The sequence below is a fragment of the Dryas octopetala genome, chromosome 6 (genome assembly GCF_963921425.1).
Source record: "Dryas octopetala chromosome 6, drDryOcto1.1, whole genome shotgun sequence".
Lineage (NCBI taxonomy): Eukaryota > Viridiplantae > Streptophyta > Magnoliopsida > Rosales > Rosaceae > Dryas > Dryas octopetala.
In genome coordinates, this window is record NC_141371.1 from 8,868,842 (window position 1) to 8,882,929 (window position 14,088).

Sequence of the window (14,088 nt, forward strand, 5' to 3'; positions counted from 1 at the left end):
CAACCAGAAGAAATAATCTTAACCATGCTGAGTAATTGATCCCAACTTCTGTTTCAGAGTACAAATTGAAATTAGTAAGTCAAAACTGATCGAAAGTACATGTAAATAAAAGAATGTAATGCAAATGTGAGAAAAGAGTCTTACTCTGAATGTAATGCAACATTCTTTGTATTTAAACTACTTTCAAATATGATTTATTGTCTACGAAGTTTGTAAATTAAATTGATGTATATGTTACTACTCTTAAATTAGTTGTAGGGATGGTGATCCAATGTGTTAATTAAGTAAAAAAAAAAAAAAAAAAGTTGAACTTAGCCCTTGAGAGAAGTTTTGCACCAAGCATAATGCCTTTACCCTTGAGAGAAGTTTTGGAAAGATGGAACTTGCTCCCCAAGGAGTTAAGTTGAACTTAGCCCTTGAGAGAAGTTTTGCACCAAGCATAATGCCTTTACCCTTGAGAGAAGTTTTGAAAAGATGGAACTTGCTCCCCAAGGAGTTAAGTTGAACTTAGCCCTTGAGAGAAGTTTTGCACCAAGCATAATGCCTTTACCCTTGAGAGAAGTTTTGGAAAGATGGAACTTGCTCCCCAAGGAGTTAGATGGATGGAGTCATCCCACATTCTAGATTCTTCGTTGGGACTGTTTAGAATTGGATTTATTTGTTATTGTGATTGCAGATTTGCAGGAGAAAGTGGGCAGTACAATTTATTTGATCACACTTTACCAATCTAGCTTATTACTTATGTCAATAAAAATAAACATGAACCCCTTGAAATTTGATCACACTTTACCAATTTTATTAGTTCTTTCAATACACTAAAACATGAACACTTTGAATCTTGATCGCACATTAAACCCACCAAAACATAACACCTCTTTTAAATACTGATCGAGGGTGATAGCAATATATTGAAACAAAACAATATTCTACAACAAATATTCAGCACAGAAAGCTGAGTTCATCACACCATTTTTTACATCAGTGCAGATCAAATTTGGGATGAAAACTGTTAAATCAGTTAATTAATTAGCAAATTTGGATAATCAATCCATATGAAGATTGAAGCATAAACAAAAATAGTATACCACCTACTCGATCATCTACATGTTAATATTAATTAAAACTTTGTTTTCAGATGAGCCTATCATGTAAAACTTTTTTTCTAAATTATTCGTACTTACAAGCTCAACTAAGCTGGTAACAATTCATGCTCAACTAAGCTGGTAAATTAAGGCGTCCAGATCTCTGCTCTATCAGAACCAAGGATACAATTCGTTCACTTAAATTACAACATTATTATAACAAAATTACCCTCTAAATTGAAGGGTATTATGATAATAATTGCACTTGAAAATGAATATATAACATAAAAAATTACTAATAAGCCCAATATCTTATTCCAATAAACAGTAAAGGGCTGGGTCGATCTACTGCCAAACCCACCCGCAACCAAAAATCGACTTAACCACTCTGACGATGGACCGACGAGTCGGTGTTGGTGCGCCTACCTTACCGAAGGTGGCGGTGGCAGGGGGAGTCTGAGAATGCTGAACCATCAGTGTTACCGAATCGATCGAGACCGATATTCTTCTTCTCCTTCTCCTCCTCTTCTCTGGTTTCTTTTCTTTTTCTTCTTCTCTTTTCCTCATGAACATCCCGAAGGTGGACTGTGAGCTTGGGCTTAGTAGTGGTGAAGCTCCGGGGAGTAGGTGCGAATGCAACGGTGGCGCTTGGGTGCGACGGTGGCGTTGCACGCGTTGGTGTCTCGCAGGCGAAGCTTCGGGGTTGAGTTGGAGTTGCAGTGGGCATTGGGGTTGGAGTTGCAGCAGCTAGGTGACTGGCCGAAGTTGGAGTTGCACAGAGAGAGAGAGCGCTTGGTGACTAGCCGGAGTTTGACCAAACAGCCCGACAACAACCGAAACCGACTGTGTCGGTAGCGGGGGCGGTGCCCAAGTTGGCCATTCCGCCGGTCGTCGGTTGGGACATGGCGGTTCGGTAACCGCTACCGACCCACCCCTAAATTAGTCTACATGATTAAACACTGCTTGGATTTGCCCCATCAACAACCAACCTATTCTTACTCTCTATACCCAACAACACACCCAACAACATCACCCCCCACCACCTAACACCATAACAACCACCATCGGACGTCGACACATGACTAACACCACCCAACATTGAGATATTTTCATTAAATAAAATATCTTCGGCAGCCCTCCACCTCCCTCTCTCTCCCTCAAATCAAAGTTGTCCTCCCTTGATCTTCCTAGTGAGCTTCAATGACCCATCTGGTTCAACCATCTAACTTAATTCATCAAGAAAAACTCAGGAGAAAACAAACAAACGAAAAGTGAAAAAAGGTCGAGAAGCAACGAGATTTTACAAATATCGATAAATAGATCAAAACATTCCAGTGAGATATTTATTTTTGAATGTGGGTTTCTAAAGGCTGGAAAGGTTGCCGGCTTCCTTGCTCCGGTGGTTTTGCAAATTAAGAAAGGAAGAAAGTGAAGGAGAGAGAGGAAGAGAGTGGAGAGAGAGAGAGAGAGAGAGAGAGAGAGAGAGAGAGAGAGAGGCATAGGGCTATCGGTCCGCCGACAATTAGGTGACCAGATAGAAGGATTGTGGCGGGCTAGGTGGAAGAAGAAGGAGTGGTGGTGGGGGGATGGGCTATTGGTGGTGATTTGGTTGCTTTCTTTTTTTTTTTTCTTTTTTTTGTTAATTAATTAGTATGTACTTATTAATTAATTTGTATTAGGGTAGAATAGGAAATTAAAATAATTAAAATATTGGGGCTATTAATAAATTAATCCTAATATTAAATAGTAAAAAGTCTGAACGCTAGAAACATACAGAAGAAAGGAATAAGAAGTTGTGGGCCATGGCGATAATATTAGAAGACAAATGCATGTTAGGTTCCCGTGCAATGCAAGGAGAAAAGAAAAGCCCATGAAAATAGAAGAGAAGTCGGTCAAAATTGAGAAGCCATGAAAATAAAAAGAGTGCTGCTATTTGCACACCTTAAATTTTTCTTTGCACACCCTTTCTTGAAAAAAAAAAAAAAAAAAACTCAAGGGAAAAAACCATTTGGCCCTTCCCTCACCCACACACCCCCATCCATTTTTCTTTTTGCACACCCTCCCTAAACAGAAAAAAAAAAAAAACACACACACACACCCAAAACTCACACACCTCATCCCCATCTCCCCCCCCCCCCACGTAAACACCCCCTCCCCACCTCTCCACCATGCTGCACCACCCTCCCCGTGCGCAGCAACACCACCGTGCGCCCACCACCCTGCTGCACTACCCTCCCCGCGCCCACCACCATGTTGCACCACCCTCCCCGCGCGCAGCACCACCACCCTGCTGCACCACTCTCCCCGTGCCCACCACCATGCACCACCCCTCTCTCTCCTCCATGCTGCACCACTCTCCCCGCGCCCAACCCAGCCCCGACCACCCCAGCCCTCCGCCCAACCCAGCCCCGACCACCCCACTCCTCTCTCTGTTTTTTTTCCCTCCGCCGATCACCACCTTCCTCGCACCAGCAGCACCACATTCCTCGCAAAACCACCACCGCGCGCCACCACCTTCCTCGCAGCTAGCTCACCGTCGCGCGCCGGAGAGAAGATAACTTAAAAAAAAAAAAAATGGAGTGGGTTCGGCGGACCAGTGCCGAACCCGATGGTTTCGTTCGGTAAGTACCCACCGAACAATCCTATTCTATTCGGCGGGTACCTGTTGAACGAAACCACCGGGTTCGGGACTGGTCCGCCGAACCTGCTGCATTTTTATTTTTTTTTTATTTGTTTGGCTGTCTGCTGGGTGAGAGGAGAGAGGGAAGGAGAGAGAGAGAGAGAGAGAGAGAGAGAGCGCTGCGCGCGGTGGCTGGAGGGCTGGGGTGGTCGGGGCTGGGTTGGGCGCGGGGAGAGTGGTGCAGCAGGGAGGAGAGAGAGGGGTGGTGCATGGTGGTGGGCACGGGGAGAGTGGTGCAGCAGGGTGGTGGGCGCACGGTGGTGGTGCTGCGCGCGGGGAGGGTGGTGCAGCAGAGTGGTGGGCGCAAGGTGGTGGTGCTGCGCGCGGGGAGGGTAGTGCAGCAGGGTGGTGGGCGCAAGGTGGTGGTGCTGCGCACGGGGAGGGTAGTGCAGCATGGTGGTGGGCGCGGGGAGGGTGGTGCAGCAGGGTGGTGGGCGCACGGTGGTGGTGCTGCGCGCGGGGAGGGTGGTGCAGCATGGTGGAGAGGTGGGGAGGGGGTGTGTACGGGGGGGGGGAGATGGGGATAGGGTGTGTGAGTTTTGGGTGTGTGTGTGTGTGTTTTTTTTTTCTGTTTAGGGAGGGTGTGCAAAAAGAAAAATGGATGGGGGTGTGTGGGTGAGGGAAGGACCAAATGGTCTTTTCCCTTGAGTTTTTTTTTTTTTTTCAAGAAAGGGTGTGCAAAGAGAAATTTAGGGTGTGCAAATAGCAGCACTCAATAAAAAACGTGGGGCCCATTTTTGGCACGTCTTTGATATTCCTATAAAAGGAGGGGATCAGGATCCTCTGCCAATTTTTCCCCTGCCAGACTATACCAGGCTTTTGATCTCAGCCCTTCAATAATCTTTTATGGCTGAGATGATCCTGGTCCTTTTTTTTAACCATGATAAAAAATACTTTATTTCCTTTTCACAAAAATTAACAAAACTTTTCAACCAAAAACAAGAAAAATGACAACTTGACGTAGCCCCATCTCAGCGCCACCCCCTCTCCCCTCTTTTCGGCGGCCTCGCCGTCGCCGACTTCCTTCTTCTTCGGCAGCCACTCAATCCTCACAGTGAACAATTTCACTTTCTCCTCAAACCAATTGAATTTCTACCAAACAGTATTACAAATATGAAAAAGCCAAAAGCCATAAGAAATGCTGAATCAAGAATCAATTGCTTAGAGTTGAAAATAATATTTTATTATTATATGATGGGATTGATATATGTAATTAAAGAAGAGTATCGGAACCATTGGACCAAGGAAAGAAGCCAAAGAGAACGTCAGGGAAGGAATCGGCTGAATCGGAGGAAACTTTGGAAGCTGAATTGTCTGAAATCTTGGTGGGTTTTTTTCTCTGGGTCCGTTTTCGTTGCCGTGTTTGATTCTCTCTGTTTTATTTTTGAGATTTTAATGGGTGAGAGAGAAAGGAAAGAGAGAAGGAAAACGAGAGACAAGAGGATTAGGTGGCTGCGGGAGGTGGAGGAGGAAGCCGGCGACGGGGAGCCGGCGAAAAGGGAGAAGATGGGTTGCGTGCAAGTTTTGTCACTTTTCTGCTAAAAAAGGAAATAAATTTCTTTTTGTCATGGTTAAAAACTTAAAAATAAAAAAAACTTGGACATTAAAAATGTAGTGTGATCTCAACCACACAATTTGTTTCAAAGGTTGAGATTAAAAGTCTGGTATAGTCTTGTATCAAACAGCCTGGTAGAGGATCCAGATCCAAAAGGAGGAGAGACAGCCGCCGCACAAGGCCACACATGCATTCCGAGTTGAACGAATTTTCGGGTAAGCCCCTCTATCTACTACTACTAAGTACTAGCTTATTTTTTGTTTCTTTTATTTTTTATTTTATCATAAATTATTAGAGAGAATTACAGCAGTGGGTTTTAAAATTTATCTTAAATATCACTTTAGTCTACAAACTAGTTTTTTGAATTCTATAAACTATATTCCATGAACTTTAACATATGTATACTTTAGTCTATTTTGTTAATTTCATCTATATTTTTTTTATCAATTTTAGCCGCTTGGGAAAAGAAAGAAGCGTGAGTTACAATTTTTACCTTTTAAAAGTGACTCACATGTTTGACACGTGACTAAAATTGATGAAAAAAAATAATATATTGACGGATGGACTTAAGTAATACATGGTGAAAGTTCGCGCACTATAAAATTCAAAAAATAAATTCGCGGATCAAACTGATACTTAGGATAAAGTATGAAGATTATTGTTGTCATGTGCTCTAAATTATTATGTTTTGCAACTCTGTATAATTTCTGGGTCCTTTAATCAAAAGGACAGCCTTAACTAAGCGTTAGTTGCACATAATATGTTTATTTTCAAAAATCTATTGGACAAAAATTTAGCTTTAACATTGAGTTGAATTTAACTAATAGTATGTAAGATCGTTTAATGCAAATTTTTTGTTGTCCCCTAAAAATCCCTCAACGAAAGATTGACAAGAATTATATCCGGACTAAGAATAAATGAGATTAAATTGTTGTAGGCTTGGTGCTGTTGATTCTATATATGTACAAGATTTTGTTTTAATGTCCTTAATCCTTAAGGTGTAACAAGGTGCTCTTACAAAAACAAAAAGAAACCAAGTATCATGGAGCACAAGCATAAGTTGTTAGCAACTGCAAGTTGTCAACCTCTAGGAGCTTGTACGGACAGTAGAATCGACAGGTTGAGTACTCTTTCGGATGAACTTGCTCATCACATTCTTTCATTCCTTGATTTTAGAGACCTCACTCAAGTTGGCTGCGTGTCCAAGAGATGCAGAGAGTTTTATTTATCAACTCCATCATTGAATTTGGAGGTCAGGCACTATGAGGATTACAAAGGGCAGTGGAAGCGATCGATGTTTTTGAATTCCTTTGATAGGTTCTTGATTCAGCGTGGGGATAAAAAGATATAGAGCTTTCGTATTCGTTGGGTCAGGGACTATGTGGGTTTAGGTTACACTAAAAACTGCCTCATTGAACAGAATTATCGACTTATCACGTGGATCCATAATGCAGTAAGGTGTAATGTTGAAGTGCTTTATCTTGAGTTCTATACAGATGGTGAAGCGATCGATACATATGATAAAGACTCGTATTTAGATGATGATGATGACAGAGAGTTCGATACATACAATAAAAGGATATCAACATTAACATTGCCATCTTGCATCTTTCTCTGTCAATCTTTGAGGTATCTGAAGGTGGTCTTGACGGCAGGAAACATTCTTAAAGCGCCCTCATTTGCTTGTTGTACAAATCTCCAATGCTTGAAGTTGAAAGACGTTACTATAGATGAGGGGTTTTGCAAATCAATCTCAGGTTCCTGCAAATTCATGAAAGAATTATGGCTTGTACTTGTGAGTGGGATAACAAATATGAGCATTCAAAGCTCATCTTTGGAATCATTTACTTTTGTGTCTCTCGGTTATGACTGCCATCTCAACATCTCATGTGAAAAACTTGAACATTTATACATAGATTGGGAATGTATGTCACATGGCAGTGATTTGTTAAACATTTTTGCTCCAAATCTTAAATATTTGTTTTGGAGTGGGGATATTAGGATGAATTACCGTGACTTTGAGAATTTCATGTGTTTAGAAAAAGCTGAGATTCATCTGTACCCATGTTATATTTATGATTATGACAAAGTATTTAAGCTTCTTTGCAGCATGCCCAGGGTGAAATCTCTCATTTTAAACAGAGTGACTGTGAAGGTAAAGAAACTACCCTTCATACAGTAATTCTGTTTACTCTCATAGGGTATTTGGGTTCCCATTGTTTTCCTACTTATGATTTTTCCTTCAATTCATAAATTGCAGGCTTTGTTTAAGGCAGGCTGCATGCCAACACCATTAGATGATATTTGGTACTTTCGTTTGGATATTGGGGGATTGAAAGATGGCCTTGTCCCGCCAATGGTGCATCTTCTCAGGGGAATGCCTAATCTGAATACTTTGTATGTAACTTCCGCACACCCAGACGACTGTGACCCTCCACCTAATGTAAGTAAGACCACATTTTGCCATTTGATGTTTCTTGAACCATGATCAACATTCTCCCAATTAAACAAGCATCAAATATTTTGGCAAATACAAATTAAAGACGACTACGTTACTAGTCATAGTGGTATTTCATTTGTATTTGCCAAATTATTTTTATCCTTTATAAATTTTCAATTGACTTGCTTGTCACCTTTTTAGGTATGCCAATTTGATGGGAACTATTGGAAATCTCAAAACCTCGCTTTTATTCATCAGCTTAAGAAAGTCACAATAGAACTTTCCAATAAGGCTGTACATAATGAATTGGAGTTAGCATTGTATTTGCTCGAACATGCTGAACATTTGAAGAAAATGGTCATACTTTATTCACTTCCACAATCAGTTGCAATATTTTCCGTACTAAGCAGGATGAGTTCTATTGGCAAAGTTGTCTTTCTACAAAGATAAAGTCACAAAACATTTGACCAAGAAAAAGAAAGCAGGTTCAATTTTTACAGACAAATTTGTTTATGTTATAATGTTGAAACCTTTATCTTGACGTTGATGGATACAGTGTGAAATGCATTATATAGATTGGGAGAACAGTACTAATCTTGATATATCTTAGTTTTTGATTGCTGAATGGAAATACTAATCTTTGTATATCTTAGTTTTTGATTGTTGTCAATACTGTAGTCTGTAGATCTATAGAAATTGAGTTTGGTACATATATCGATTTGAATTAATTTCTTAATATAATACTCAAACACTGGGATAAGAAAAAGTCCTTGTACCCCATGTTATGGTAGTGGTGTTTAGATGTAATCTTTGTTATTTCCCACTAAAAATCGTGAATGGTTCCTTTCAGCATTGAACCACATGGTTGCAGTTCAGTGCAACAATGTTAATTGGTCTCTAATGGTTTCTATGTTTCCGATGAGTTTAATTAATTAAACAGGAGTTCAAATGTTCAATACATATGATAAAGGGAGAGAAACATTAACATTGCCATCAATCTCATATTCCTGCAAATGCTTGAGGGAATTAAGGCTTCAAAGTGTTCATTGGAAAACAAATATCAGCATTGAAAGCTCATCTTTGGAATCATTTCATTTTGTGTCGTCTGTCAAGAGGTATTATCATCCCCATGTCATTTTGTGCCATCTCAACATCTCAGGTGAAAAACTTGAACATTTACAAGTAAAATATTGGACAAATACTTAAACATTTAATTAAAGGTTGATATCATTAAAGGACAAACACTTAGGCCTATAAGATCTACAAGGTATCAACACACTCCTTGAACCACACCTTTCTGCTGATATACATAGAAATTGAATTGCTTACAGAATACATATTACAGATCATGAGATCATGACATTCATATACTTAATTTTAAAGGGAAAACACATTGACACAAAAGCTAATTAAGAACATCTTTCAATTTTCAAACAACCACTTGATCATTACTTAATTTGTCAAAGACATAAGTAAGGAATTTCTTCAACTTTTTTTGTCCATCTTGATCTGGATGAGCTTGTGAAACACACACCATGGAAAGCTTAGGAAATGATCTCTTTCCATTCCCTCATTGTAGCGACCCCAGTACCTTGGATGATAAGTAACATGGTACCAAGCTGACGCTTTTGCTGCTGCTGCTGCTGCATACACATAGTCATCACTTTCACTTGAATCACTTCCCAGCTGATGCTTCTCATTAAACCAGGTCCTAGCTTCATTTATCAATGACCTCACTGCATATTTGATTGAGTCCAAGTCCTTTCTCTTACTGAAAAACTTTGATATTTGAGTGACATTCCCACTTAGAATTTCGGCTTCAGTTTTGAAGCCGTAATATTCCATCAGGTTTCCCAGCTTGTAGTCATACTCACTTTTGTAATTCATGGCCTCATTGATGTAATTTTCAAAGCCATCTACTTCCATGTCAGGGTCATAACACATGCTAGCAACTTCCCTAGTGAATGACTTAAATTTAGGAAAGGTTAAATTCGATACATCTTTCACCTTTCTAAAAAGCTTCCCAATCACACGTTTGGACTCATAGCTGGGCATGTCAAACTTTTCCATGAAATCTGGGTACTTTTTGACCCGTAGCTCGGGCGGCAATTTCACTACCACACCAGTTTTGGGAGAGTCAACGGCGTCGGAGTGGAGTTTGGCGAGCTTAATGCATGGATCACTAATAGCCTTCCATGGCTCTCTGTCTGCAAACACAAGATGTGCATTTGAAATGATCCCCAAGTTGTAATCGACCATGTATTTGGTAAAAGACTCCTTGACTTCCTGCAAGAGTAACCCAGCAAAACAGAATACCAAGTTATCAACCATGTTATGAATAAGCTTGAGATAATTCTACTTGATAATTAAATTGAGTAATATGTAGTTAAATACCTCCATTGTAACATCATGGTCCAATTGCATAGTTGGTGCTGGAGTATAATCCATGGGATTAACTTGCCTAGGAGGAATCAGATCAGGGTCCCAACTAACAAAGTAAACATCTCCATCCAAATCATTTCCTGAGCATTCGTTAGGATGTGGTCTAATTCAATGAAAAAGCATAGTCAGTAAATAGTTCAAAGCAACAAATTAACTAATGTCAAACAAAGAAACACTAAAATGCAGTACAAATCTGAAAGTTGTGTACCTCTCTCCTTTTTGAGGAAAAACAACACAATCCACCATGTGTTGCAAAGCCGGCACATTGACAGCCTTTAGAACACGTACATCTCCTGGGTGTAAGCAGGGGTTTTTAGCAACCACTACTTTCCCCTCAACAACAAAATTGTCTTGGCTTGAAGTAGCGCCGCCGCCGCTGAAAATAGCATGGTGAGAACATTTCACAAACACCTGGCCATATTCCAGCGTCCTGGTTTCGTCAAGACATCCCATCAAGGATCTTCCATTTGGAACAAAAATCCTTGTTCTGCTCCGCAGCTCCACAAACTTTGATGCACAGAAAGCTTGAAGCATCAATGACAGAAATGGTTCTGCATCTGGCTTATAACCACATATAAGCATTTCCTTTAAAATGCTTGTCACCTCTCCTTGAAACATCAAGTCCAGTGCTTGCTGTGCTTTTAATGGATCAGTTAGAATATCACCCAACTGATGGATAGCTTGGTTTTGCTTTTTCTCAAAAACACGATCTTGAACTCCAAGGGTGGACAAAAGAGTAATCAATTGACGATTCAGGAAACAAGGCTGGTACCTGCTCCATGCCAGAACATCTAACTTTGTGTTTTGAGATTTGAACTTGCACATGCTATTTCTCAGCGACAAGGTTTTTGACGATGTTGGATCAACTGCCACAACACCTTTGTAGCCACCATATCGAATTTGAAAGGCGGATGGAGTAGAACTTCTCCCACACTTTCTTGCCACTCTTTCAGCAAATTCAGCAGATATCTTCCCAATTCCATCAGAGAAACAATATTTGGTTCCACCTCTTTCTATCTCCACATCATCAAGGAATTCAACTTCATCACAACCAACAGTAAAAGTTTCCCTGGAGGAGCTGAAAGACTGACCCAGCCTGGCAGCATATTTTGCCACAATTCTAATGGGAGAAAAATCACCCATCCAGTTTCTGATGTCTTGAGCAGTAAGCTCACTCCTTGATGCAAACATCCACACAGAATGTTCTCGTAATTGACTCGAAGAAAAGGCAAGAAACTCAAACTTCTTGTCACCAATGACTATGCCATTTCTTAGAGTAGAAAGTATTCTTTCATAAACTCTAGTTCTCCTTTCCTCCTCTGTTGTATGTGGACACAAATCTACAGGAAACAACTTGCCCAAATCCTCATCGACGAAAGATACACGAAGAAAATTCTCAATATCTTGGGAATAATTTCGCAAAACACCATTGGAAAGATTTACCTCTGGGCCACAGAAGTATACTTTGGATGGTGTTATTTGAACCCTGTGTACATACACAAACCCTTCATCTAAAGAAATAGCAGGTGACTGAGGAATTCGGTCTCCTGCCTTGTAGTTTTCGTACTGCTCACTAAGCCACCTCACAGGTTCATAGCAGCACTCTTTCAAGTGAAACAGTTTGTCCAGGGCACACTCTATGTATTCAATTCTTATACTACTAGGATCAACTAACTCATAAAATTTGTTAACAAGTGCTTGCCCAGGAACACATCCATGTTGAACCAATGAATTTATCTTAAAAAGGATGTTGTACGGCAAATTAATGCCTGGGGGTGGACTCACAATTGGAACAAGATCTGAATTACATGAGAAAGCGTTACCTCTCTCCACAATGAACTCTCCTTCATCTTCTTTGTAATGAGGAAAACTATTGCGCAGGTTTGGAAGCACACACCCATATGAAAGCTCCAAACATAAAGCAGAGGATTGTCCAATGCAGCATGATGGAGTGAAATCAACTTCTCGAACCCAGTTCTTTTCAGAAGCTAATTCCCTGCCTTTAGCATAAATCCGAGGGCCACCACGTAACTAGCAAAAGAAACAAAAAAAGAAGAGATAAATGTTAGCTATTCTCCCAAGTGCCACACATATATACTAGCCAGAATAGCAAGTGTTCTATCAACGTACAGACTTCAAATTCTATATGTCAAAGCAATTAACTTGATGGCTAGCTAAATTGTGAAGTTACTATAATAGTCAAAGCAAGTGTTCTATATGCTCGCTACATTGTGTAATAATAGTAAAGAAACACATGCACAAATATAGTAATCATTTTAATTTAAATGGCAAACCTTAATGAGAAGAAACTCTGTTAGTCGACCACTTGGACGATGTAGCTCAATCCGGAAAATAATATCAGAGGAGACCTCAAGCTTGTAATCAGCAGAATCATGAGAGAAAAACAGGTAGATGTTTTGAATTCCCATCCCAAACTTCACAGAAACATCCGATGTTGTCCAAAGCAAAGAAAACTTTTCCTCGGAAACCTGGCACCCAAAGTGCAGTTTTGCAAGCTCCATGCTATGCGGTTCAAACCTTTTTGAGCTGGGTTTGATGTCACGCTTCCATTTTTGAGCTTTCAGATAAGACTCCCCGTACCACAGGCGTCGACCATTGGCTAATTGTATTATCGTTTTAGCAGATTCTGCACTTGTGAAGTGAACTTTGGCAGCTGCTCTTGATTTTCCATCTTTGGGAGGAAAAAACTTCACAGAAGAAACAGTTCCCTTTCCAGTATATGCCTCCAGAACTTCTTTCACGGCTTCTTGAGACACAACGCAGGGAAAACCGAACAACCGAATTGTCTTAAACATGGTGATTGAGTAATTGATCCCAACTTCTGTTTCAGAGTACAAATTGAATTTAGTAGCTCAATACTGAAAGTATATTATAAAAGTGTACGTCTATGAAAGAAGCAGAGCTCATGAAGCTACTATTTATAGGAAAGAAAGAGATTGCATGGTAACTTGTAATGGCAGTACTTAACTCCATCTCACTCACACCAGTACTGCAAGTAACTTGTAATGGCAGTTATATGTCTATAGCTTGCCTCCGCGTCTTCTCTGTTTGGCGCCAATTTGTAAAATAGATCGAGCAAGTAAGGACCAGCTTCTTTTTACGAAAAGTGGAGGAATCTAATTCCATTGCGACACGTAGCAAGGTCATTGCACATTGCTGAATATCTCTCACTTGCATAGGTAGGTCACTGTGAGATATGTAGTCAACATTGTGCTTTTTTTTTTTTTTTTGGATTAAGTAAATTTTATTGAATGAAAAACTAAGCAGAAGGATTACAATCACTGTTTAACCGGGAAAGAAGACATTGTGCTTAATAAATTAATGTGTTATGCAACATTATTTGTATTTAAAATACTTTCAAATAAGATTTATTGACGTCTTTGAAGTTTGTAAATGAAATTGGTGTATATGGTACTAATTTCAATTTATACATGCAACATTATTTGTATTTAAAATACTTTCAAATAAGATTATGGTCTATGAAGTTTGTAAATTAAATTGGTGTATTTGGTACTACTCTTAAATTAGTTGTAAGGACTAGGGATGGTGATCCAATGTGTTAATTAAGTAAACAAAAAAATAAAAGTTGAAACTTAGCCCTCGAGAGAAGTTTTGGCCAAGAACCTTCTGGAAGTTTTGGACCAAGCATAATGCCTTAGCCCTTGAGAGAAGTTTTGGCTAAGAACCTTATAGATTTCAGAATCTCACATGGGACATTGGCATTGGGTCGCTGTCCTAATACTATTTTTCTCCATGATTTGCTCCTTATAGACATTAAGACTACTTTTTGGAAAGATGGAACTTGCTCCCCAAGGAGTTAGTTGGATGGATGGAGCCATCCCACATTCTAGATGTTGGAACTGTTTAG

At 39.9% G+C, this 14,088-nt stretch overlaps 2 protein-coding genes across 2 annotated transcripts; one reads left to right on the plus strand and one right to left on the minus strand.

Annotated features, from left to right (window-relative positions):
- The first annotated feature begins 6,359 nt into the window (after nucleotides 1-6,359).
- On the plus strand, nucleotides 6,360-8,207 carry LOC147282064 (putative F-box/FBD/LRR-repeat protein At4g03220). The gene is made up of 4 exons (XM_086248168.1): nucleotides 6,360-6,569; nucleotides 6,738-7,472; nucleotides 7,578-7,760; nucleotides 7,959-8,207. The coding sequence occupies exons 1-4, from the start codon at nucleotides 6,360-6,362 to the stop codon at nucleotides 8,205-8,207; spliced, it is 1,377 nt and encodes a 458-aa protein (XP_086104294.1).
- Nucleotides 8,208-9,242: 1,035 nt separating this feature from the next.
- Nucleotides 9,243-13,015, minus strand: LOC147282065 (putative RNA-dependent RNA polymerase 1). The gene is made up of 4 exons (XM_086247318.1): nucleotides 12,494-13,015; nucleotides 10,408-12,230; nucleotides 10,152-10,302; nucleotides 9,243-10,043 (listed from the first exon to the last, which is right to left on the minus strand). Exons 1-4 carry the CDS (start codon nucleotides 13,013-13,015, stop codon nucleotides 9,243-9,245), a joined length of 3,297 nt encoding a protein of 1,098 aa, XP_086103444.1.
- Nucleotides 13,016-14,088: the final 1,073 nt, after the last annotated feature.